Below are 24291 nucleotides of genomic sequence, written 5' to 3' on the forward strand. Positions count from 1 at the left end.
AAAGGGATCTCGTTCTAAAAATCTACGCATCTTATTGGCTCATTCACTGTCAATTGTAAATATATTAAGGCGGGCTCCATGCGTTAGCATTTGTAGTTTTATGTTCTCACCGATTTCATCGTCTGTTAAGCAAATTCGTATCTATGAATGGACTTTGAGCAAAAACACATGTTTATTAATAATATTTCACATATTTTATAGGACTTTTTTATAATGACTTAATCCAAAAGTATTAAAACGGTGCGCCACTTAGCAGTACAAAAATAACTTCAACTCCCGAAGTCCTCGTCGGTTCACTTCAGGACGACAGAGCGAGCCGCCGTAGAATCTCATACAAACTATCGCTCCTCCTCAATCAACCGAATGTTGACGTTTACAACAGGGACTGCAGCCCGCTCCTCTACAGCTTGCTGACAACACGGGCTGGACTTTCCAGCCGAGACTTGAGGGAGAAACGTCTAGTGCAATTCCAGCAAGATAAGGTTGAATGTATCAAATTTCGGAAATGGTCGACAGAAACGATAGAGTCCCCATGATGACAGGCAGGACAAGGAGATCAACCATCGGCCCCACGCCAGCGGGGGGCAATTCGAAACAAGCCAATGGCAGCAAGCAGAGCAGCGCAGGGGAAAAAACGCCAAGCCATCCGAGCCACAGCAACGGGAAGGCGAAGAAGGAAAAACAGGTGCACGAGCCGGTCAGGACACCACAGGAGAGGAGTAAAATCTGCGAAAGACTCAGGTAAAGCATGACACAGAAGCATAACACACGGTAGAGCACAACACAGGGCTTTTTGAGCTCACAGACACGTCTTCAATCCTTGATGTCTTCAGTTCTAGCTGCCTGTCACTGATATTTTGTCACTCAAAATGTTATGCATTGAAGGCCTTTGGTATTAACTATAGGTTCCCCAAAGACTAATCAGCCAGGTTCTCTTTGCTTAGCTACGTGTTTGAGAGAAATCTAGGCCACATGTCTATAGGCTACATTTGCAGATCATGTAGCTATTCTGCAGTGAATTTAAATGTGCTACACCAGTGGCTGTGCACAATTCAGTGATCCTCAATCTTGGTCCTGGCAGGATGATGCACAACAAAGTGTGTTGATTCAACTAATCATCAACTCCTTATTACTGGCTCCCCAGCTGCCATGTCCTCCAGGAGTCCCTGCTCAGCTCAGCCAGTGGATACAGTAACTATAGAGGCATCCTCAACTGGTGTGTGGTCATGCTGGTAAGTGCTAGCCTGCCTATGATTAAGGAAATATGGACATGTACACACCATATAAATATAATTATTAATCATTCAATTTCTATGGTACACACTAAAAAAAAATATATATATATATATATATATATATATAATTTTTTTTTTTTAATTAAATGGGGGGGGGGGGGTCTGATGTGATTAATAAGGAGCATGCTGCACTTGATGCACTTTTTTTCTTCCAATTATTGATAAGCATGCGCCTATTAAGAAACTGACTGCTAGAACTGTTAAGGCCCTGTAGATTGATGAGGAATTGAAAAGCTGTATGGTTAGGTGGGACGATGCAAAAGGAGTTCATATCTAATTGGCAAACTTACTGTAAAATTGAGAAATGATGTGACTAAACTGAACAAAAATAAGAAATTGTCTTATGAAACCAAAATAATTGACAAAGTATGATGGGGAAAAAAAGTGTTGGAATACTTTAAATTAAATGATGGGCAGAAAGCCATTCAGCTCCATCATTCATTGAATCAGATGGCTTATTTATAACAAAACCTTCTGATGTTGCCAATTACTTTAATGACTTTCTTTGGCAAACTTAGGCATGAAATGCCAACAACATATTCATGCATTTAAAAAAAACTAATAATGAAAGAAAAGCATTGTAATTTTGAATTCTATGAAGTTAGTGGAAAAGTTGTCCATCAATAATGAGAAACCACTTGGTACAGACAACTTAGATGTATAGCTACTGAGAATAGCAGTGAAATATATTGCCTCTCATATATAATTTTTTAATTTAATTTATTATTAACCATGTTTGTCCTTAGACCTGGAGGGAAGCCAAAGTCATTCCACTACCCAAGAATGGTAAAGTGGCTCTAACAGCTGACCAATCAGCTTACAGCAAACTTCTGGGAAAATTTGTTTTTACCAAATACAATGCTATTTCTCTGTAAACAAACTACATGCACTCAACATGTACTGCACTGACAAAAATGACTGATTGGTTGAAATAATTTGATAGTAAGAAGATTGTGGAAGCTGTACTGTTAGATTTCATTATAGCCTTTGATATAATTGACCACAACTTGTTATGGCTTTTCAACCTCAGCTCTGAAGCCACGATATGGCAATATTTCTAATAGAACACAGGGTTTTCTTTTAAAACATTTAATTGTGTGGTGTACCGCAGGGCAGCTCTCTTGGCCCTCTACTCTTTTCTATATTTACTAATGACCTCCAACTGGCATTAAGCAAAGCCAGTGTGTCTACTAGGGTTTCCGTTAGCAGGTAATAGCTGGCTTTTGTCTATTTAAAAAAAAAAATATATATATATATATATATATATATATATTTATTTATTTATTAAGAAAAGTTGATAAATAAAATTGCCGCCGGCAAGTTGTCCGGGAGAAGAACAAATCCCATTGCTTTTTAACCTTTTCATTGATGGAAATGCATTTGACTGGTCATGCTTACTGGTCTGTAGGTTAATTTGCATAATTTAGTGGAATTAAATTGGCATGTGTGTACAGTATATTTGTTATTTATCTCATTTATCACGTGTACAGATACAGAACCTTTGAGTGCAAAATCTGTCAGACAGCATGAGAGCTGCTGCTGCAGCATCTTGTGGTGCTTTCAAGACAACTGGGAACTCTGAAAAATACGAGGTTAAATCATGACTTCAGTGATCTTCAGGTCGGAAAGTCGGGGCCCTAGAAAGAGGCTAGAGTTCCCAAGTTGGAATTGCGAGTTGGATGATCGTTAAATGTTTTTTTCCCCCAGTCGGAGCTCGTTCTTTTCCCCCCCAGTCGTTTTGAACGTCCTGAAGTCAGAGTTCTGAGTTCCCAGTTGTTTTGAACGTGGCAACGGAAGGCAGGCTTCATCAGCGCATTACACACCACTTTGCAATGAGCTGGAGGCAGTATGCATTTTGAAAACATATTTAATTGTTTGAAACCTGAATGTTTTAATACATATGATGAGACATGTCTTACCTTGCTTCAAAGTAGTATTCTTATCGGCAGACTCAGTAGCCTCGGTTTTTCGGATGACTGCCTTGCCTGGTTCACCAATTACTTTGCAGACAGAGTTCAGTGTGTCAAATCGGAGGGCATGCTGTCCGGTCCTCTGGCAGTCTCTATGGGGGTGCCACAGGGTTCAATTCTCGGGCCGACTCTTTTCTCTGTATATATCAATGATGTTTCTCATGCTGCGGGCGATTCCCTGATCCACCTCTACGCAGACGACACCATTCTATATACTTCCGGCCCGTCCTTGGACACTGTGCTATCTAACCTCCAAACGAGCTTCAATGCCATACAGCACTCCTTCCGTGGCCTCCAACTGCTCTTAAACGCTAGTAAAACCAAATGCATGCTTTTCAACCGTTCGCTGCCTGCACCCGCACGCCTGACCAGCATCACCACCCTGGATGGTTCCGACCTTGAATATGTGGACATCTATAAGTACCTAGGTGTCTGGCTAGACTCTAAACTCTCCTTCCAGACCCATATCAAACATCTCCAATCGAAAATCAAATCAAGAGTCGGCTTTCTATTCCGCAACAAAGCCTCCTTCACTCACGCCGCCAAACTTACCCTAGTAAAACTGACTATCCTACCGATCCTCGACTTCGGCGACGTCATCTACAAAATTGCTTCCAACACTCTACTCAGCAAACTGGATGCAGTTTATCACAGTGCCATCCGTTTTGTCACTAAAGCACCTTATACCACCCACCACTGCGACTTGTATGCTCTAGTCGGCTGGCCCTCGCTACATATTCGTCGCCAGACCCACTGGCTCCAGGTCATCTACAAGTCCATGCTAGGTAAAGCTCCGCCTTATCTCAGTTCACTGGTTACGATGGCAACACCCATCCGTAGCACGCGCTCCAGCAGGTGTATCTCACTGATCATCCCTAAAGCCAACACCTCATTTGGCCGCCTTTCGTTCCAGTTCTCTGCTGCCTGTGACTGGAACGAATTGCAAAAATCGCTGAAGTTGGAGACTTTTATCTCCCTCACCAACTTCAAACATCTGCTATCTGAGCAGCTAACCGATCGCTGCAGCTGTACATAGTCTATTGGTAAATAGCCCACCCATTTTCACCTACCTCATCCCCATACTGTTTTTATTTATTTATTTTTATTTTTCTGCTCTTTTGCACACCAATATCTCTACCTGTACATAACCATCTGATCATTTATCACTCCAGTGTTAATCTGCATAATTGTAATTATTTGCCTACCTGCTCATGCCTTTTGCACACAATGTATATATAGACTCCCCTTTTTTCTACTGTGTTATTGACTTGCTAATTGTTTACTCCATGTGTAACTCTGTGTTGTCTGTTCACACTGCTATGCCTTATCTTGGCCAGGTCGCAGTTGCAAATGAGAACTTGTTCTCAACTAGCCTACCTGGTTAAATAAAGGTAAAATTAAAAAAAAGTAGCCTATTAGATCTCCCATCTTTCTACATTTCTAAACAATATTTTCAACTCTGACACATGAAACTGCTCACATGTTCAGTGCCCTTTTGAACAGTGTTTTCCTGCTAATTGCATTATGGAACTAACATTCACATGTATCCTCCTGCTTTGTGCGCATTGCTGCACTTATAATGAGAAGAAATAATAGTTTATCAAAATCTTAAAGTTAAACGTTCTGATCTGTTGCATCAGACTTATTGCTTTTTAATGTTAAAAAAAAAAAAATGTTTCCTAGGCCTACTGGCTGTATGAATTTGGAATCTATAGTCCCACAACTGTCCCAGAGTCTGTTTGGAATAGGCTATTTCTTTCTCAACAACCTGACCAATAGAATAGGTATCATAAACTTTTCTACGATAGTAGATTGACATAGGCTAGTGATTTTACTGTTCGTTACTCAGCTTGTTGGCTGAGGAAAAGTACATGTGGACAGTTATTCTGTTCAAAGTACACCAGAATTCGGTAAGATCATTTTCGGCACATCATTTCATCCTCGACTTGCATGTTCTGGTCATATGAGTTACCATATTCTAAATGTGATTTCTGTCAGTCTGAGCACCGTGGGTGGACGTCCTAATCCGGTTACGCACCCAGTGCATACGGGTCCGGTAAATTAAAACGTTGCCGGTCAAATGTCCGGTGCCACATTTTCCGTAACCGGAAATCCTGGTGACTATGTATGCTTATGATTCAACCCTGTACGTGTCAGCAACCACTGCAGCCCTAAACAAAGAGTTGCGGTCAGTTTTAGAATGGGTGGCCAGTAATAAACTGGTCCTGAACATCTCTAAAACTAAGCATTGCATATGGTACAAATCATTCCCTAAGTTCTAGACCTCAGCTGAATCTGGTAATGAATGGTGTGGCTGTTGTGCAAATTGAGGAGACTAAATTACTTGGTGTTAACTAGGATTGTAAACGTTCATGGTCAAACCCTATTGATTCAATGGTTGTAAAGATGGGGAGGGATCTGTCTGTGATAAAGAGATGCACTTCGATCCTCTTCACTGTAATTGGAGTGATAATATCAATACTATGCATGCCAGACTCTCCTGGCTAAAAGGAAAGGAAAGACTGACTGCATCACTTATTTTTATAAGCAACATTAATGTGTTAAATTCTAAATTGTTTACATAGTCAACTTACACACACCAGTGGTCTTTTCACAGTTCCCAAATCCAGGACCCCAAAAATCCAGCGCAAATTCAAGAAAACGTGCAGTATTATATAGTCATGATTGCATGGAACTCGCTTCCAGCTTAGATTTTGCAGATAAACAACAAACCTGGTTTAAAAAAACCTGATTAAAAACAACACCTCGCGGCTCAACGCCTCTCCCCCATTTGACATAGATATTTTGTGTGTATGTACTGATATGTAGGCTGTGTGGCATTGTGTTTTTAAATGTATGGGGTTCTGTCCTTGACCTGCTTTTGTCTATTAATGTTCATTATTATGACATGTTCTGTGTGGACCCCAGGAAGAGTAGCGCCTGCTTTCCCAGCAGCCAATGGGATCCAAATAAACTACCAAATCTAGGCCTGGGATTGTGCCCCTGTTTTGCCACTGAAATCGTCTAGACCTATTTATGCTTAAACCACTTTCACAGAATAATCACCTGATCTAAAAGGTGTTTTGAAGACAGACATTCAGAAGTAGGCCACTGCTACATTTTCATAAAGCAGGCTGTGCAGAAGCCTCTGGTTGCTCTGTGAACCACCATCACTCCGTTAGTCTGGTCTTCGATCTATTTCTGCTGGAAGCCAGTTGCGGTAGGAGAGGTGCCCTGAGGTTAGAGCCACAGAGAGAATACAGTGATGCTGCTGGTAACAGAGCAGCTATATTGGGGCTATTCAAATCAATCTGCATGGACCCATATTGTCTTTTTTAGACTCTGAAACTCAGACCGTGTTGAATACTCTTCTGTCAATCAGGGCATTCATTGGATCTGTGCAGACTGAACTCTGATCAGCTTGGAGGATGGATGGTTGATTATCTTTCTCAGTAGGCCTACATTTATTCTTTCCTGCCAATAGCTGCAGTTGTTTTGATACCTAGCTGAGATAGGCAGACCATCTCAGCTTCTCTTGTGCTGTTGTCTACACAGTGAGAATCATGCATACAGTAGGTAACCGTTGTAACTCAACAGTGTGGTAATTTCTTTTCAGTGCTGTCTCTCAATAGCAATAGTAAACATGATTTTATCCATGCTACGCCTGTGCACGGCAAACATTAAATTATCTGTTTGATAAGAGAATAAGGAACTCGTCCCTTGCCGCCTCATATTTTATTATGAGAGAGAAGTGTTATATGAGCTATGAAGAGACTTGGGGACCTAGGACGAGAGCCGATGCTTCTTGGCCATGTGTTATACAGCTTGCCTCATTCAACTCTCTCGCTCTCACCCACCCACCCACCCACTCACTTCTTGATCACTTTCATGCCTTTTATATAAACAAACTAAAACGTTACTTTACATTGTAGCAGTAACAGAAAAGACAGTCACCACCCCTCTCTTGACACTTTGGCAGATAGACTCTGTGGTGGGTATTTAACACTAACACGTTGTCCTCCTGTTTCTCGCAGTGAGAGGAGTCTGACAGGAGTTCTTACTCTAATCTCTCTACAATGTGTCACTTCACATATCTTGACTCCTTGTACTACTCCACCTGCCTCATGTAGCCTACTGGCAGACAGGTCGAACCACACAGCCAAGCAAGTTTTCTGGCATAGGTCCATTAGACAAACCGGAGGTCCATTTTAGCTAGGTTTAATGCGGTCTCTGATGTTTTGATCAGTCAAGTTTGCACTGTTTAGATAAGCAAGGTGCAACCTATTTACACAGTACAAACACGGTCTGCCTGGTATGCTAGGCTGCTGGCATTGTTACAGTAATGGAGTGGGCAATGTGCATTAGCTGTCAGTTGACTTTGCTGGGGAGGCCAAAGCACTCATGACTCCCATCAAACGTTTGATTTGTCAGATGATGTGTTACAGTTAATTCTGTCCCCAAGGCTAAGGTCAAGTGAGGACACAGTCTGAGGTGAGAATTTATTTATTCCTTTGAGGATAACCATTTTCCTGTTCTCCTTCAAAAGTGTGACTGGAAGTTCAAGGGTATTTTATCGTTTTTCTGGCAGAACATGGCATTTCTAACTTGCACGGACAGAGGGGAGGAATTCTTAAATGATAATTACTGAAATGAATACGGACAGAATCTCATGTCGTCTAGCTAAAAATAAACACCCATTTATTGCTGTTTGAAGAGAGACTGCTGGAAAAGCTTCCCGTCGTCTTCAAAGCATCTGAGCGAGAAGTCTAATTTCCAAAGCCGGTATTAATCTGTCTTTGAAACATGATCGCTATGCCATTCCCTAGAAATCATCCCTATATTCTTTGTACCCGGTAATGAATAATTATGAAATTCAAGTGGAAAATTGCTGGCAAGAGGGGATATGTGGGCTAGAAAACAGATCTAACAGCGAGGAATGTCCATAGAAATAAAATTAATTTGAATGTATTTCTATGGGCATGACGTCCACTGTCCTTTTTTTGCAACAATCCTTTACAGATGGCTTACCACATCGTCTTACGTCAGATTCCGCCTGACAAACGTTGTGTAGGAGTGATGCCATCTGACGTAAGAAAATATTATTCTGTCACAATGATGCCCAGCTTAGTTAGAAAGGGCTTGTTCCTTTGCATGTGCTGCTTAATGTACAGTGCCTTGCGAAAGTATTCGGCCCACTTGAACTTTGCGACCTTTTGCCACATTTCAGGCTTCAAACATAAAGATATAAAACTGTATTTTTTTGTGAAGAATCAACAACAAGTGGGACACAATCATGAAGTGGAACGACATTTATTGGATATTTCAAACTTTTTTAACAAATCAAAAACTGAAAAATTGGGCGTGCAAAATTATTCAGCCCCCTTAAGTTAATACTTTGTAGCGCCACCTTTTGCTGCGATTACAGCTGTAAGTCGCTTGGGGTATGTCTCTATCAGTTTTGCACATTGAGAGACTGACATTTTTTCCCATTCCTCCTTGCAAAACAGCTCGAGCTCAGTGAGGTTGGATGGAGAGCATTTGTGAACAGCAGTTTTCAGTTCTTTCCACAGATTCTCGATTGGATTCAGGTCTGGACTTTGACTTGGCCATTCTAACACCTGGATATGTTTATTTTTGAACAATTCCATTGTAGATTTTGCTTTATGTTTTGGATCATTGTCTTGTTGGAAGACAAATCTCCGTCCCAGTCTCAGGTCTTTTGCAGACTCCATCCATCTTCCAGAATGGTCCTGTATTTGGCTCCATCCATCTTCCCATCAATTTTAACCATCTTCCCTGTCCCTGCTGAAGAAAAGCAGGCCCAAACCATGATGCTGCCACCACCATGTTTGACAGTGGGGATGGTGTGTTGCTTTTACGCCAAACATAACGTTTTGCATTGTTGTCAAAAAGTTCCATTTTGGTTTCATCTGACCAGAGTACCTTCTTCCACATGTTTGGTGTGTCTCCCAGGTGGCTTGTGGCAAACTTTAAACAACACTTTTTATGGATATCTTTAAGAAATGGCTTTCTTCTTGCCACTCTTCCATAAAGGCCAGATTTGTGCAATAGATTGTTGCCCTATGGACAGAGTCTCCCACCTCAGCTGTAGATCTCTGCAGTTCATCCAGAGTGATCATGGGCCTCTTGGCTGCATCTCTGATCAGTCTTCTCCTTGTATGAGCTGAAAGTTTAGAGGGACGGCCAGGTCTTGGTAGATTTGCAGTGGTCTGATACTCCTTCCATTTCAATATTATCACTTGCACAGTGCTCCTTGGGATGTTTAAAGCTTGGGAAATCTTTTTGTATCCAAATCCGGCTTTAAACTTCTTCACAACAGTATCTCGGACCTGCCTGGTGTTTTCCTTGTTCTTCATGATGCTCTCTGTGCTTTTAACTGACCTCTGAGACTATCACAGTGCAGGTGCATTTACACGGAGACTTGATTACACACAGGTGGATTGTATTTATCATCATTAGTCATTTAGGTCAACATTGGATCATTCAGAGATCCTCACTGAACTTCTGGAGAGAGTTTGCTGCACTGAAAGTAAAGGGGCTGAATAATTTTGCACGCCCAATCTTTCAGTTTTTGATTTGTTAAAAAAGTTTGAAATATCCAATAAATGTCGTTCCACTTCATGATTGTGTCCCACTTGTTGTTGATTCTTCACAAAAAAATACAGTTTTATATCTTTATGTTTGAATCCTGAAATGTGGCAAAAGTTCGCAAAGTTCAAGGGGGCCGAATACTTTCGCAAGGCACTGTAGGCCTAACCAGGGCTCCTGGCCTAGGCTCCATCTATCCACTGTATGTAGGCTGTGTCAATAAACCATCAATATTGCAGTTTCCATATCTAATGGGTCATGTACACTATATATACAAAAATATGTGGACACCCCTTCAAATGAGTGGATTTGGCTATTTCAGCCACACCCACTGCTGACAGATGTATAAAAACCTAAATTGAGCACACAGCTATGCAATCTTTGTAGACAAACATTGGCAGGAGATTGGCCTTACTGAAGTGCTCTAACTTTCAACGTGGCACCGTCATAGGATGCCACCTTTCCAACAAGTTCCAACAGTTCATCACATTTCTGTCCTGCTAAAGCTGCCCTGGTCAATTAGGAAGTGCTGTTATGGTGAAGTGGAAACGTCTAGGAGCATCAATGGCTCCGCCACGAAGTGGTAGGCCACACAAAGCAAACGGAACGGGACCGCAGAATGCTGAAGTGTGTAGTGCATAAAAGTTGTCTGTCACTCACTACCGAGTTCCAACATGCCTCTGGAAGCAACATCGGCACGAACTGTGTGTCGGGAGCTTCATGAAATGGGTTTCCATGGCCGAGCAGCCGCACACAAGCCTAAGATCAGCATGCGCAATGCCAAGAGTTGGCTGCAGTGGTGCAACGCTCACCACCATTGGACTTTGGCGCAGTGGAAACGCGTTCTCTGAAGTGATGACTCACGCTTCACCATCTGGGAATCCGATGGACGAATCTTTGTTTTTCGGATGCCAGGAGAACACTACCTGCCCCAATGCATATTGCCAACTGTAAAGTTTGGTGGAGGAAGATTTGATCTGTGGTTGCTTTTCATGGTTCGGGCTAGGCCCCTTAGTTCCAGTGAGGAGAAATCTTAACGCTACAGCATACAATGACACACTACGTGATTCTGTTCTTCCGACTTTGTGGCAACATTTTGGGGAAGGCCCTTTTTTCTGTTTCAGCATGACAATGTCCCCATGCACAAAGTGAGGTCCATATAGATATGGTTTGTTGATCGGTGTGGAAGGACTTGACCGGTCTGCACAGAGCCCTGATCTTAACCCCATCGGGTAACTGTGGGATTAATTGGAATGCTGACTGCGAGCCAGGCCAAATTCATCAGTGCCCGACCTCACTAATCCAATCTTGCAACCTTACAGTTAACTCGTCCAACGCTATAACCACCTGCCTCTCGTTGCACTCCACAAGGAGACTGCCTGTTACACAAATGCAGTAGAAGCCAAGGTAAGTTGCTAGCTAGCATTAAACGTATCTTTATAAAAAACAATCAATCAATCATAATCACTAGTGGTTATGGTTGATGATATTACTAGTTTATCTAGCGTGTCCTGCGTTGCATATAATCAATGCAACGCTGGGGGATGATTTAACAAAAGCACAATTGTTGGATGACTGTACCTAACCATAAACACCAATGCCTTTCTTAAAATCAATACACAGAAGTATATATTTTTAAACCTGCATATTTAGCTAAAGAAATCCAGGTTAGCAGGCAATATTAACCAGGTGAAATTGTGTCACTTCTCTTGCGTTCATTGCACGCAGAGTCAGGGTATATGCCACAGTTTGGGCAGCCTGGCTCATTGCGAACTAATTTGCCAGAATTTTATGTAATTATGACATAACATTGAAGGTGTGCAATGTAACAAGAATATTTAGACTTAGGGATGCCACCCGTTAAACAAAATACAGAACGGTTCCGTATTTCACTGAAATAATAAACGTTTTGTTTTCGAAATGATCGTTTCTGGATTCGACCATATTAATGACCAAAGGCTCTTATTTCTGTGTGTTATGTTATAATTAAGTCTATGATTTGATAGAGCAGCCTGACTGAAGGATGGTAGGCAGCAGCAGGCTCGTAAGCATTCATTCAAACAGCACTTTCGTGCATTTTGCCAGTAGCTCTTCGCAAGCACAGCGTTGTTTATGACTTCAAGCCTATCAGCCTAATGGCGGGTGTAACCGATGTGAAATGGCTAGCTAGTTAGCGGGGTACGCGCTAATAGCGTTTCAAACGTCACTCGCTCTGAGACTTGGAGTAGTTATTCCCCTTGCTCTGCAAGGGCCGTGGCTTTTGTGGAGCGATGGGTAACGCTGCTTCGAGTGTGGCTGTTGTCGATGTGTTCCTGGTTCGAGCCCAGGTAGGGGCGAGGAGAGGGACGGAAGATATACTGTTACACTGGCAATACTATAGTGCCTATAAGAACATCCAATAGTCAAAGGTATATGAAATACAAATGGTATAGAGAGAAATAGTCCTATAAATACCATATTAACTACAACCTAAAACCTCTTACCTTGGAATATTGAAGTCTCATGTTAAAATGAACCACCAACTTTCATATGTTCTCATGTTCTGAGCAAGGAACTCAAACGTTAGCTTTTTTACATGGCACATAATGCACTTTTACTTCTCCAACACTTTGTTTTTGCATTATTTAAACCCAATTGAACATGTTTCATTATTTATTTGAGGCTAAATTGATTTTTATTTATATATTATATTAACTTAAAATAAGTGTTAATTCAGTATTGTTGTAATTACAAAAATCGGCTTTTTTTTAATTTTTTTAAATCGGTATTGGCATGTTTTGGTCCCCCAATAATCTGTATTGGAGTTGAAAAATCATAATTGGTCGACCTCTAGTAGAGTGGAGGCTGTTATAGTAGCAAAGGGGGGACCAACCCATGAGATGTTCGACAAGCAGTTGTCCACATACATTTGGTAATGTAGTGTATGTTAGGTAGTCCAAGGCCACATGCATAATTAAAGCTTTAAAAAAAAAAAAACTTTTATTTAACTTTTTATTTAACAAATTCTTATTTTCAATGACGGCCTAGGAACTGCCTGTGGCAGAACAACAGATTTGTATCTTGTCAGCTCGGGGGTTTGAACTTGCAACCTTCCGGTTACTAGTCCAACGCTCTAACAACTAGGCTACCCTGCCGCCCCATGCTTAGCTACACTACATGACCAAATGTATGTGGGCACCTGCTCGTCGAACGTTTCATTCCAAAATCATGAGCATTAATATGGAACATTGCTGCGGGGACTTGCTTCCAGAGTATGTGAGCGGAGTTGAGTGTTCGGAAATCCCGCTCATCGCTCATGGAGCGGTCCGCACTCACAGGAAGAAAAAAACTGCCACTCCAAATTGGCTCCATTCATTAAAATCACAATTTAACCAACACCCATCTATTGTTGTGGCTACCTGGACCTACCATTTCGTATTGAAAACAAACCATATGATTTGAATGAAAAGTATTTGAATAAACATGAAAAGGTGAATGTAAGAAGCTCACCATTTTAAATAGGCTACATGTCATATTAAACAGCATATAAACACTCGAAATAGGTCAGGAGCCTACAAATAAACACATTGTGAGTGTGACACACTAGGCTGGTAAGGAGTCGGGGACATTAGGTCCTCAGCATTTAAACAACATTTCTTTGTATTAAGTCATTTTATTGCCTTGAAATTCATTTTTGTCTGTGGCTTCAGCCTCATTCGACGGTGCCTGGAGAGCAGGTCAGCAGCGGAGAATATCCTCTCCGTACTTGCCGAGCCACTGGGGATGCTAAACACCCTTTTGGCCAGAGATTTTTTTACATATATTTAATTAATTAGAGATTTTTCTACTTTCTGAACGGGTCTTTTTTTTTCACGGGCCTTTTCGGAACGGGTCTTACTATCCTCGAGTCCATTCGGAAACGGGTCTCCTTTAAAAAATAATAAGTTATGCATATCGGGTCGTGTGGGAAAGCGGGGTCCATTTGGGAAGGGGTCAAATGTATTAGACCTGTGAAGACCTATAGCTCAAACATACAGGTAGTATTGAGTTTTTTTTTTTTTGCAAATTAGCAGATCAATTATATCAGATGACAGAAAACAGGTACATTGTGAGAAATGAGGAAAGTTAGCCTTTATATATATTTATTTCACCCTTGTTGAACCCACATCTCATCTCCTGTTTGTTTTTGGAGAAATACAGGAGGAAAAACAAGCCATACTGTATCAAGTTCCTCTGCCTGGTGTGGGTTGGTCCCCAGGGTAATCTTTTGCCAGAATAGATTGTTATCAGCCTTCATAGAAGGGAGATGATTAAGTATGGCTCATATCAATATGGGGCAGTAGACTTTGACCTGTCAAAATCAAGATGGGATCCTATCTCTGGTCCAGACTGGTATGCATTCCTCTAACTACTAAATGAACACCCTGGAACAGAAATTACTACTGATCAATGTCTTTTCCTTCATACGATTTTGTTTGTATGAATTTTGTCAATACAATAGAGAAGTTAGACATGCTCCGGAACTTTGGCGACTATTAAGTATTTTTTGGGGGGCTGGATGTGTCAACGTATAGTTCATACATGTATAATCAATGAGCAGAATTACTGTCTTACCTCAATTAACCATGAAATCTCTAGTAGAAAGCAACTGTTTTTCTGGAAGCTGTGCTGAACCCCATGTGGGCCAGCACCCTAGAAATTCGAGTTCAACCAATGAGCTTCAGCCCCATGCCATATGAGTCACAGAGGGAGAGCAATGACGTGGCGCACAAATCTGCACATAATGTGATGTAGTATGCCATTTTTAGGGACGACTTTTGGCTCATGAGTGCTACTTTCATAACTACTGGCTAAAAAGTATACAAAAGTACTGGAGAATCCCTTTAATAAGAATGGCATAGCCTAAGTTTACTATCACAGTGTACCTTTGATGTGAACACTCTCATATGATTTCCAATTGATAAAGCACATTAGCGCTGTCTCCAACAACAACCATATTGGTCGACCAAGAGTCGTCTCTTCTTTCAATCAATTGGTCAAAATGTTTAAACATGTATTTTTATATAGAATGTGTCTGTTTGAATAAAATCAACTATATGTAGGCTAATGTGCTTGTCTGATGCTTTAAGCACAGCGATCAAATACAAATTTAAGACACACAAATTACTAAAGAGGAGCCTAACCAGAAGAACAAATCCTGACCCTCCTCCACCTGCTGCTGGCCTTTTTTCAGATTCAACCATTTTAAGCTCCTGACGTTGCCGGGGAATATGCTACACCAATGTAATGTACAGGGTCATAGGCTACACCAATGTAATGTACAGGGTCATAGGCTACACTAATGTACAGGGTCATAGGCTACACCAATGTAATGTACAGGGTCATAGGCTACACCAATGTAATGTACTGGGTCATAGGCTACACCAATGTAATGTACAGGGTCATAGGCTACACCAATGTAATGTACTGGGTCATAGGCTATACCAATGTAATGTACAGGGTCATAGGCTACACCAATGTAATGTACAGGGTCATAGGCTACACCAATGTAATGTACAGGGCCATAGGCTACACCAATGTAATGTACAGGGTCATAGGCTACACCAATGTAATGTACAGGGTCATAGGCTACACCAATGTAATGTACAGGGTCATAGGCTACACCAATGTAATGTACAGGGTCATAGGCTACACCAACGGTCGGCAACCTTTTCCATTTGGCGTGCCAAGTTATCGTACCATTTATAGTGATCTGCGTGCCAGTTATGATTTTAATTTGCACATTTTCGTGGAACAGTTTAATTTCTAATAAGGTCATCATACAGTGGTTCTTCCTTTTAAAGTTACGAGTTTATGCTGTAACCGTTTGTGGTAGATGGTGTGGTGCAATGACAGAATGCTACCATCTCAAAATCAATGTCATGGGTTTAATCAAAACTCAATGTAAATGAAAATTATACAAATCTAAAACTAACTTTTATATTGCCAATATGTAAAAATAGCTTCCATAAAGCCACCAAATACAAACATTGCAGCCCACAGGTAGAAAGTATCCTGATTTTAAAAAATTTAATAAAAAAATGAATTGGCTACACATGACCTATCTGCAAGGAACATGACACATTGTATTAACTCGGTCTGCACAAAGCTTGTGCTATCAACATTGGAGAGAGCTGAAAAGATGTTAAACATTGTTTACGTTGAGAACTATTGTCATTCTCAATGGATGTAAAAACAGACTTAGTAAAAACACGACACCGTCATGCTCCCAAGACAAGCTAAATACGTTCTCCATGGCCGACATGAGTAAGACATTTAACCATGTTAACCATCGCAAGGCTGTCGGCTCAGACGGCATCCCTAGCCGCGTCCTCCGAGCATGCGCAGACCAGCTGGCTGGAGTGTTTATGGACATATTCAATCTCTCACTATCCCAGTCTGCTGTCCCCACTTGCTTCAAGATGTCCACCATTGTTCCTGTCCCCAAGAAAGCAAAGGTAACTGAACTAAATGACTATCGCCCAGTAGCACTCACTTCCGTCATCATGAAGTGCTTTGAGAGGCTAGTTAAGGATCATGTCACCTCCTTACCTGACATCCTAGACCCACTTCAATTTCCTTACCACTCCAATAGATCCACAGATGGTGTATTCGCCATCGCACTGCACACTGCCCTATCCCATCTGGACGAGGAATACCTACATCAGAATACTGTTCATTGACTATAGCTCAGCATTCAACACCATAGTACCCTCCAAGCTTATCATTAAGCTTGAGGCCCTGAGTCTGAACCCCGTCCTGTGCAACTGGGTACTGGACTTCCTGACGGGCTGCCCCCCAGGTGGCGTAGGTAGGAAACAACCTCTCCACTTCGCTGATCCTCAAGGGTGCGTTCTCAACCCCCTCCTGTTCACCCAAGACTGCGTGGCCATGCACACCTCCAACTCAATCATCAAGTTTGCAGATGACACAACCGTACGAGGCCTGATTACCAACAATGTGAGAGCCTACAGGGAGGAGGTGTGGTGCCAGGAAAATAACCTCTCCCTCAACGTCAACAAAACGAAGGAGCTGATCGTGGACTTCAGGAAACAGCAGAGGGAGCATGCCCTTATCCACATCCATGTGACCACAGTGGAGAAGGTGGACATTTTCAAGTTCGCATGCGTACACATCACTGACAATCTGAAATGGTCCACCAACACAGACCGTGTGGTGAAGGAGGCTGAAGAAATGTGGCTTGGCCCCTAAGACCCTCAAAATTTTACAGATGCACAATTGAGAGCATCCTGTCGGGCTGTATCACCGCCTGGTACGGCAACTGCACCGCCTGCATCACCGGGGGCACACTGCCTGCCCTCCAGGACACCTACAGCACCCGATGTCACAGGAAGGCCAAAAATATCATCAAGGACAGCAACCACCCAAGCCATGGCCTGTTCACCCCACTATCATCCAGAAGGTGAGGTCAGTACAGGTGCATCAAAGCTGGGACCAAGAGACTGAAAAACAGCTTATCTCTCAAGGCCATCAGACTGTTAAATAGCCATCACTAGCCGGCTAACACCCGGTTAGATAACCCTGCACCGTAGAGGCTGCTGCCCTATATACATAGACAATAACCACTATTCATTATTCACTTTAATAATGTTTACATACTGCTTTACTCATCTCATATGTATATACTGTAGTCCATTCTACTGTATTTTATTCAATGCCACTCCGACATTGCTCGTCCTAATATTTATATATTTCTTAATTCCATTCTTTTACTTTTAGATTTGTGTATTGTTGTGAATTGTTAGATACTACTGCGCTGTTGGAGCTAGGAACACAAGCATATCGAATACACCCGCAATGACATCTGATAAATATGTGTATGTGACCAATAACATCTGCCAAATAAGTGTATGTGATAACATGTGATTTGATTTGAGGTAGGCCTAGTCTATACGTAATCAAGTGTGTTTGTGGCCTTTCTCAAGATTGACGGGAGCGATCCAAACAAAAGACAATTAATAAAATGACAACTCACAAATGGAATTAAATGAACTTTTTCTCACAAATGTAGCCTAGGTTATGCATTCTGCAAACATGTCCACACCTCAATGACAACGGTAAGAGTGTTATAATAATATATTGAATGCATTAAAATCATTTTCCATAACCAAACAAACACTGTAGATTAGAAATGATGGTAAATATACTACTGGTGTGTCATCCCCGCAGACTGAAATGGATTAGTCCACTCCGACAGGTGCCAAATATATATATATTTGCCATTGATTGACGAAAAAAATGTTGGTCTACCAACAGCCTATTAACTAAACAATTGACCAGTCGACTAAATGGGGTCAGCCCTAAAGCACATTTAACATTTATATTTTCATCTTTAACAAACGCTCTTATCCAGACAGACTTACAAGAACAATTAGGGTTAAGTGCCTTGCTCAAGGGCACATTTTGATTACTGGCCCAATGCTCTTAAGCGCTAGGCTACCTGCCTCACACTGATTACAAAATCTCTTCTATTGCAGGTCTTGAGCAATGCACGCCTTTTCCTGGAGAATCTCCTAAAGTAAGTATGTGCAGCTATAGGCACCCCAAATAACTATTAGTCTAGGCTATGTTACACTTCTATATCATCATTTGTTTATCACTGAGATCCTAACTGTATCTCCCATCACGACTGCAGATCTATTCATTTTCACCGCAGCTTCTGTAGGAAGCCTCTCATAGCTAACTATCTCCTTGCGAACAAAAATATCCATCCATGTGACTTTTTTTTTTCTTCTCTTTCCCTCCTCTCTCTGATAGATATGGGATATTGGTGGACCCCATCCAAGTTGTTTCACTGTTCTTAAAAGACCCATATAGCTGGCCTGCACCATGCCTTGTCATTGGTATATACTTAAATCTGTTTCCTCTTTGGCATGCTAACTGTATTATTGTGGTGGTTGTACATCTTCCAAAATCTATTTATTTGAATAGCTCATTGTCTGGCTTTTGTTGCTTAGCAACCTGAGTCTATACCTGTTTAAAATATACCACCAAGTGTTTTTCCACCAAGTGTGGGCAAATGTACTCATTTTGGAACAACATTGTAGCAATATTATACGGCTGTCTTTTGTTGAGTACCAGAGTCTGTGTTTTTATTTTTCCTCTCCTGCAGTCTCCAACGTGTTCATAATGGCAGCTTTGTACACGGAGCGGAGGCTATCTGTGGTGAGTGTCGTGCCATAATGTCTGGGACTAATGTGAACGATGCACTGTGAAATCTTACTAATCTCTCTGTTGCTCGTGAACACAAGCATTTCAGACATCTGTTAGCTGGAAATGGAGGGGGGCAGCATTTTCCTCTAATCAAAACCAATGTGGCTCCTCTAGCTAGTTGACAACAAGGGCTGTTTTTGGGTCTTTGGAAGGTCACTTGTTTTGTTTTTTTTGTTAGATAAGGATTATATTGTATTTCACCCTCCTAATATTTATTAGATAGGTCAGTGAAAGACTGACAGGAAAGGTGGGAGGAGAGGGGAAAGGATGTACTAGAAAGCGTGGGCTGGATTCGAACCCACAGCCTCACTGGTACCCACACTCTTACTGGTACATGTATTCTGGAGGCAGCCGATTTAGACCATCCCAGTCCCACAGAGATCCCAAATAGTTTTAATTGTAATCCTGTGCTCAGGCCACTGTGTTAACAATGGTTTTAATTCCTGCTGCTCTGCAGGGCACCATCTCAGAGACGACTGGAACATTCCTTTACTTGGTCAATCTGACTACCCTCCTCTGTTTCCCATCAGCCACTGTGCTCACGCTGACCTCCATGACCCCAGGTGAGATGGCCTGATCGTGATGCTTACACTGCATGGTCATATACATAGATCTAATGTGTCTAGGCTTCAAATATTTCTTGATTAAAAAGACTAAAGGCTTTTCTCAGAGTGGATGTATTTAAAAGAGACACAAATAGTTTTGTAAAGCTTGATAATAATAATATTTTTCTTGTCCAGCTGGTGGAGTCTTTGCCCTGGGTGTGTACACCATCCTCTTCATGAAGCTGTACTCCTATAAAGATGTTAACATGTGGTGCAGAGAGATTAGACATACCAAAGCCCGCACCCTGACCCGCTCCCATTCATGTGAGTACTACTGACCACTAATGACCAGTAGTACCACTGTAGTCATTTAGCAGACGCTCTTATCCAAAGCGACTTACAATTAGTGCATTCATCTTAACATAGCTTGGAGAGACAACACATCATATCATGTACATTTTCCCTCAACGAAGTATCTATCAGCAAAGTCAGTGTTAGTAGGAAAAGACAAGTTACCTTTTTTGGGGTGGGGTGTGTCGGGGGCACCGTGGCAGTTATTTAAGATACTCTTCAAAGAGGTAGGGTTTCGGACATTTTGGGGGGGGGAGTAGGAAGGTTGAACACACATTCTGGATAAGTTGCAGGGGTTTGATTGCACAAGTGGGGAGCCCAACCAACAGCGAGTTGTAGTAGTTTAGGCGGGAGATGACAAGGGCCTGGATTAGGACCTGCGCCACTTCCTGTGTGAGGAAAGGTTGTACTCTACGGATATTGTAGAGCATGAACCTGCAGGAGCGAGTCACTGATGTTTGCAGAGAACGACCGGGTGTAGTCCAGGGTCACGCCAAGGTTCTTTGCACTCTGGGAGGGGGACGCTGTGGAGTTGTCAACCATGATGGAGATATCTTGGAGCGGGCAGGTCTTCCGGGAGGAAGAGCAGTTCCGTTTTGTTGAGCTTGTGGCGGGCTGACATCCAAGCTGAGATGTGTCACCACCTGGGCGTCAGATAAGGGGAAGGAGAAGAGTAGTTAAGTGTCATCCGTATAGCAATGATAGGAGAGACCATGTGAGGATATGGTGTTACCGAGTGACTTGGTGTAAAGAGGAGAACACTTGGGGGACACCAGTAGTGAGAGCACGTGGTGCAGACACAGATCCCCTCCACGCCAACTGGTAGAGCGACCTGCCAGGTAGGATGTAATCCAGGAGTGTGCAGAGCCTGAGACGCCCAAACCTGAGAGGGTGGAAAGGAGGATCTGGTGGTTCAAGTTGTCAAAGGCGGCGGATAGATCTAAGAGTATGAGGAGAGAGAGTCAGCCAGCATTGGCAGTGGAGAGGCTCTGTGATACAGAAGAGAACGGTCTCGGTTGAGTGAACCGTCTTGAAGTTAGGGTCAAGAAGATCATTATGAGAGAGATAACGAGAGTTGGTCAGAGACGCTCACGTGTTTTTGAAAGAAAATAATGGAATGGAGTCAAGTGGGGTAGTTCTGTGTGAGTGGGATCAGTGGGCTCAGTAGGCTTAGTGAATGAGTAGCAGACTTCGTCCACAGAGGGAGAGGGAGGATTCCGGAGGATGGAGAAGAGTTTCCCAGGGTTGGCGACAGAATATTTAAATTTAGAATGATAGTGGCTTTAGCAGCGGATACTGAGGAAGAGAAGGTAGAGAGGAGGGAGTGGAAGGATGATAGGTCCTCCTGGAGTTTTCCTCCATTTCCACTCAGCTGCCCGCAGTCCTGTTCTGTTAGCACGCAGTGAAGGACTCGGCAATGAAGTGGGAGGGGAAGGTCGAGCCGGCCGGGAGGAAAGGGGACAGTGAGAGTCATAAGATGCGGTAAGGGAGGAGAGTAGGGTCGAAGAGTCAGGAAACAGGAAGGACGAGGATTTAGCAGAAGGGAGAGAGGATAGGATAGAAGAGGAGAAAGTAGTGGAAGAGAGAGAGTGAAGATTGCAGCGACACATGACCATCTGGGTAGGGGCTGAGTAGGTAGGGTTGATGGAGAGAAAAGGAAACAAAGTAGTTTCCAGAGACATTAAGGTGAGGTCAAGCATATTGCCTACATTGTGATTGGGGAAAGGGTGAGGTCAAGCATATTGCCTACATTGTGATTGGGGAAAGGGTGAGGTCAAGCATATTGCCTACATTGTGATTGGGGAAAGGGTGAGGTCAAGCATATTGCCTACATTGTGATTGGGGAAAGGGTGAGGTCAAGCATATTGCCTACATTGTGATTGGGGAAAGGGTGAGGTCAAGCATATTGCCTACATTGTGATTGGGGAAAGGGTGAGGTCAAGCATATTGCCTACATTGTGATTGGTTAAAGGGTGAGGTCAAGCATATTGCCTACATTGTGATTGGTTAAAGGGTGAGGTCAAGCATATTGCCTACATTGTGATTGGTTAACGGGTGAGGTCAAGCATATTGCCTACATTGTGATTGGTTAAAGGGTGAGGTCAAGCATATTGCCTACATTGTGATTGGGGAAAGGGTGAGGTCAAGCATATTGCCTACATTGTGATTGGTTAAAGGGTGAGGTCAAGCATATTGCCTACATTGTGATTGGTTAAAGGGTGAGGTCAAGCATATTGCCTACATTGTGATTGGGGAAAGGGTGAGGTCAAAAGAGGAAAGGAGTGGAAAGGTGTCGGTTTGTTAAAGTTGCCCAGTACGATTAGTGGTGAGCCATCGTTGGGAAATTATCTGATCAAGGTGTCAATGTCATTGTGGGCGATAGATGACAATAATGTTAAGCTTGAGAGGAGAAGTGACCGTAACTGCATGGAATTCAAATGAGAGAGACAGTTGAGAGAGGCTGGGAAAGAGAAAATCGCTATTTAAGAGAAATGAATAGCCCTGTGCCACCACCGCGACGACCAGATGCTCTCGGACTATGAGAGAACACATAGTCAGATGACGAGAGAGCAGCTGGAGTAGCAGTGTTCTCTGGGGAAATCCATATCTCCGTCAGGGCCAAAACATGAAGGCAATATAGGCTGAGATGAACTCAGCATACAGGTTTACCTTCATACTACCTACCTTACTTGCTGTGTGTGTGTGTAATTGGGACACTATTAATTTAAGTAAAAGCACAAATAGACAAAAATGTTATAGAGGTGCTTCAAATTCTATGGCTGCAATCTTTCTACAGGACACCCTCCAGAGGATAATACTCTACCTGGTTGACATTATTGGTATTTGTGATCTTTACTCCAGTGCCGCTAGTGTAATTATGTATAGCATTATGGATAGCATCGCCATATTAGAATGTTGACATACTCACTCTCACACTTACACACAGCTCTGGGTCTTCTCTCAATTTGCACCCTCGATAACACGGATGCTGGCTGAGATCTGATTGGCTATCCCAGGATAATTACACTGACCTCTCCAAAATGCATGTGATGTGAGGAGAAATAGACGGGTATTTAATTAGCTGTATGAGTAACTTCTGTGACCTGTTTCTTTGGCTGGGCTGTTGTTTACTGCGAAAAGCTTTCAGCGCTTGTTTAAATATGTATATTTTGCCCCCTGAATAAATACGAACACACACACAGATGATTAGATGCACCCTCATGTATGCAGCAATGTCACACTTTCTGAAAAGTTACTGTTCTGCCATCGCCATCTATTGGTTGTATAGAAGTACTGCTGTCAGAAACAAAATAAACATTTCCATCCACACTTTCTATGCCCCCATAGGTCCATCTGTGGCCCAGTCAAATGGATCAGCTGTACATTCTCATGTGTCCTACCCTGGGAATCTCACACACAGAGGTCAGAACAGAAAGAGATGCAGAACATAATGACTAGTAGCTAGTTGCAATGTACAGTTGAAAAAAAAAAAAAATCAACCCATAAAATCCAAATCAACTATTTTTACATACAAAATTCTTGAAAAGACAAGGTGTAAGATGAATGAATTTATTGTGTGTGTTTCACTGTCCTCCCTCCACAGATATATATTACTTTGTGTTTGCCCCAACACTCTGCTATGAGCTGAACTTCCCCCGGTCACCACGGATACGCAAGAGCTTCCTGTTGAGGAGACTCTTTGAGATGGTGAGGTCAAAGATCATATCAGGAAAACAGAGCTGTGCTATTTACATACACCCTAAATAATACACACCGCGATCATGAAAACATATTTTAAAGGGCCAATTCGCAGTTAGTGTTTTTCCCCACAACTGTTTCAGTAAAAAGCTGAGAGATGGGACTGGAGATATGTAATCACTCTCAAAATCATAGATGGCGCTATGGATGCAAGAACGTCCCATCCATGTTATTTTTTTGACCATGTTTTGAGGCTGTGCAGTGTTTGTTTGCATTCACTTTGTTTACAAACATTGGACTAAAACAAACTAATCTCATGAGGCATTTATTAAGTTACATTCTTCAAGAATCAATGGGTACATATCATACATCTAAAAAATTGATGTCGCAACTGCTGATTGCCCCTTTTAATACATTTTAAAGATGCTGTGTCATCTAAAATCTTTTCCAGCTTTTCTTCATACAGTTACTGATTGGATTGGTACAACAGGTACGTACGTTCATGATGTGTTATCCATACTGACATTACCATTTGTTACTATTTGGTGTGTTTTCACTCATCAAACCAGA

At 42.2% G+C, this 24291-nt stretch overlaps 1 protein-coding gene across 2 annotated transcripts in view; it reads left to right on the forward strand.

Annotated features, from left to right (window-relative positions):
* The first annotated feature begins 78 nt into the window (after nucleotides 1–78).
* LOC110496672 (diacylglycerol O-acyltransferase 1) overlaps nucleotides 79–24291 on the forward strand; it is a 28971-nt gene continuing 4758 nt past the window's right edge. Inside the window, exons 1-10 of one of the 2 annotated variants that reach the window (XM_021572695.3) lie at nucleotides 79–741; nucleotides 1145–1232; nucleotides 18391–18431; nucleotides 18671–18756; nucleotides 19026–19078; nucleotides 19584–19689; nucleotides 19867–19995; nucleotides 23371–23445; nucleotides 23627–23730; nucleotides 24173–24211. In XM_021572695.3, the coding sequence (XP_021428370.3) occupies nucleotides 488–741; nucleotides 1145–1232; nucleotides 18391–18431; nucleotides 18671–18756; nucleotides 19026–19078; nucleotides 19584–19689; nucleotides 19867–19995; nucleotides 23371–23445; nucleotides 23627–23730; nucleotides 24173–24211 (975 nt within the window). In that variant the 5' untranslated portion in view covers nucleotides 79–487. The remainder of the gene's footprint in view (nucleotides 742–1144; nucleotides 1233–18390; nucleotides 18432–18670; nucleotides 18757–19025; nucleotides 19079–19583; nucleotides 19690–19866; nucleotides 19996–23370; nucleotides 23446–23626; nucleotides 23731–24172; nucleotides 24212–24291) is intronic. The other variant, XR_016488612.1, reaches the window with a different exon arrangement.

The sequence above is a fragment of the Oncorhynchus mykiss genome, chromosome 18, assembly GCF_057628025.1.
Source record: "Oncorhynchus mykiss isolate SJ-2025 chromosome 18, ASM5762802v1, whole genome shotgun sequence".
Taxonomy (NCBI): Eukaryota; Metazoa; Chordata; class Actinopteri; order Salmoniformes; family Salmonidae; genus Oncorhynchus; species Oncorhynchus mykiss.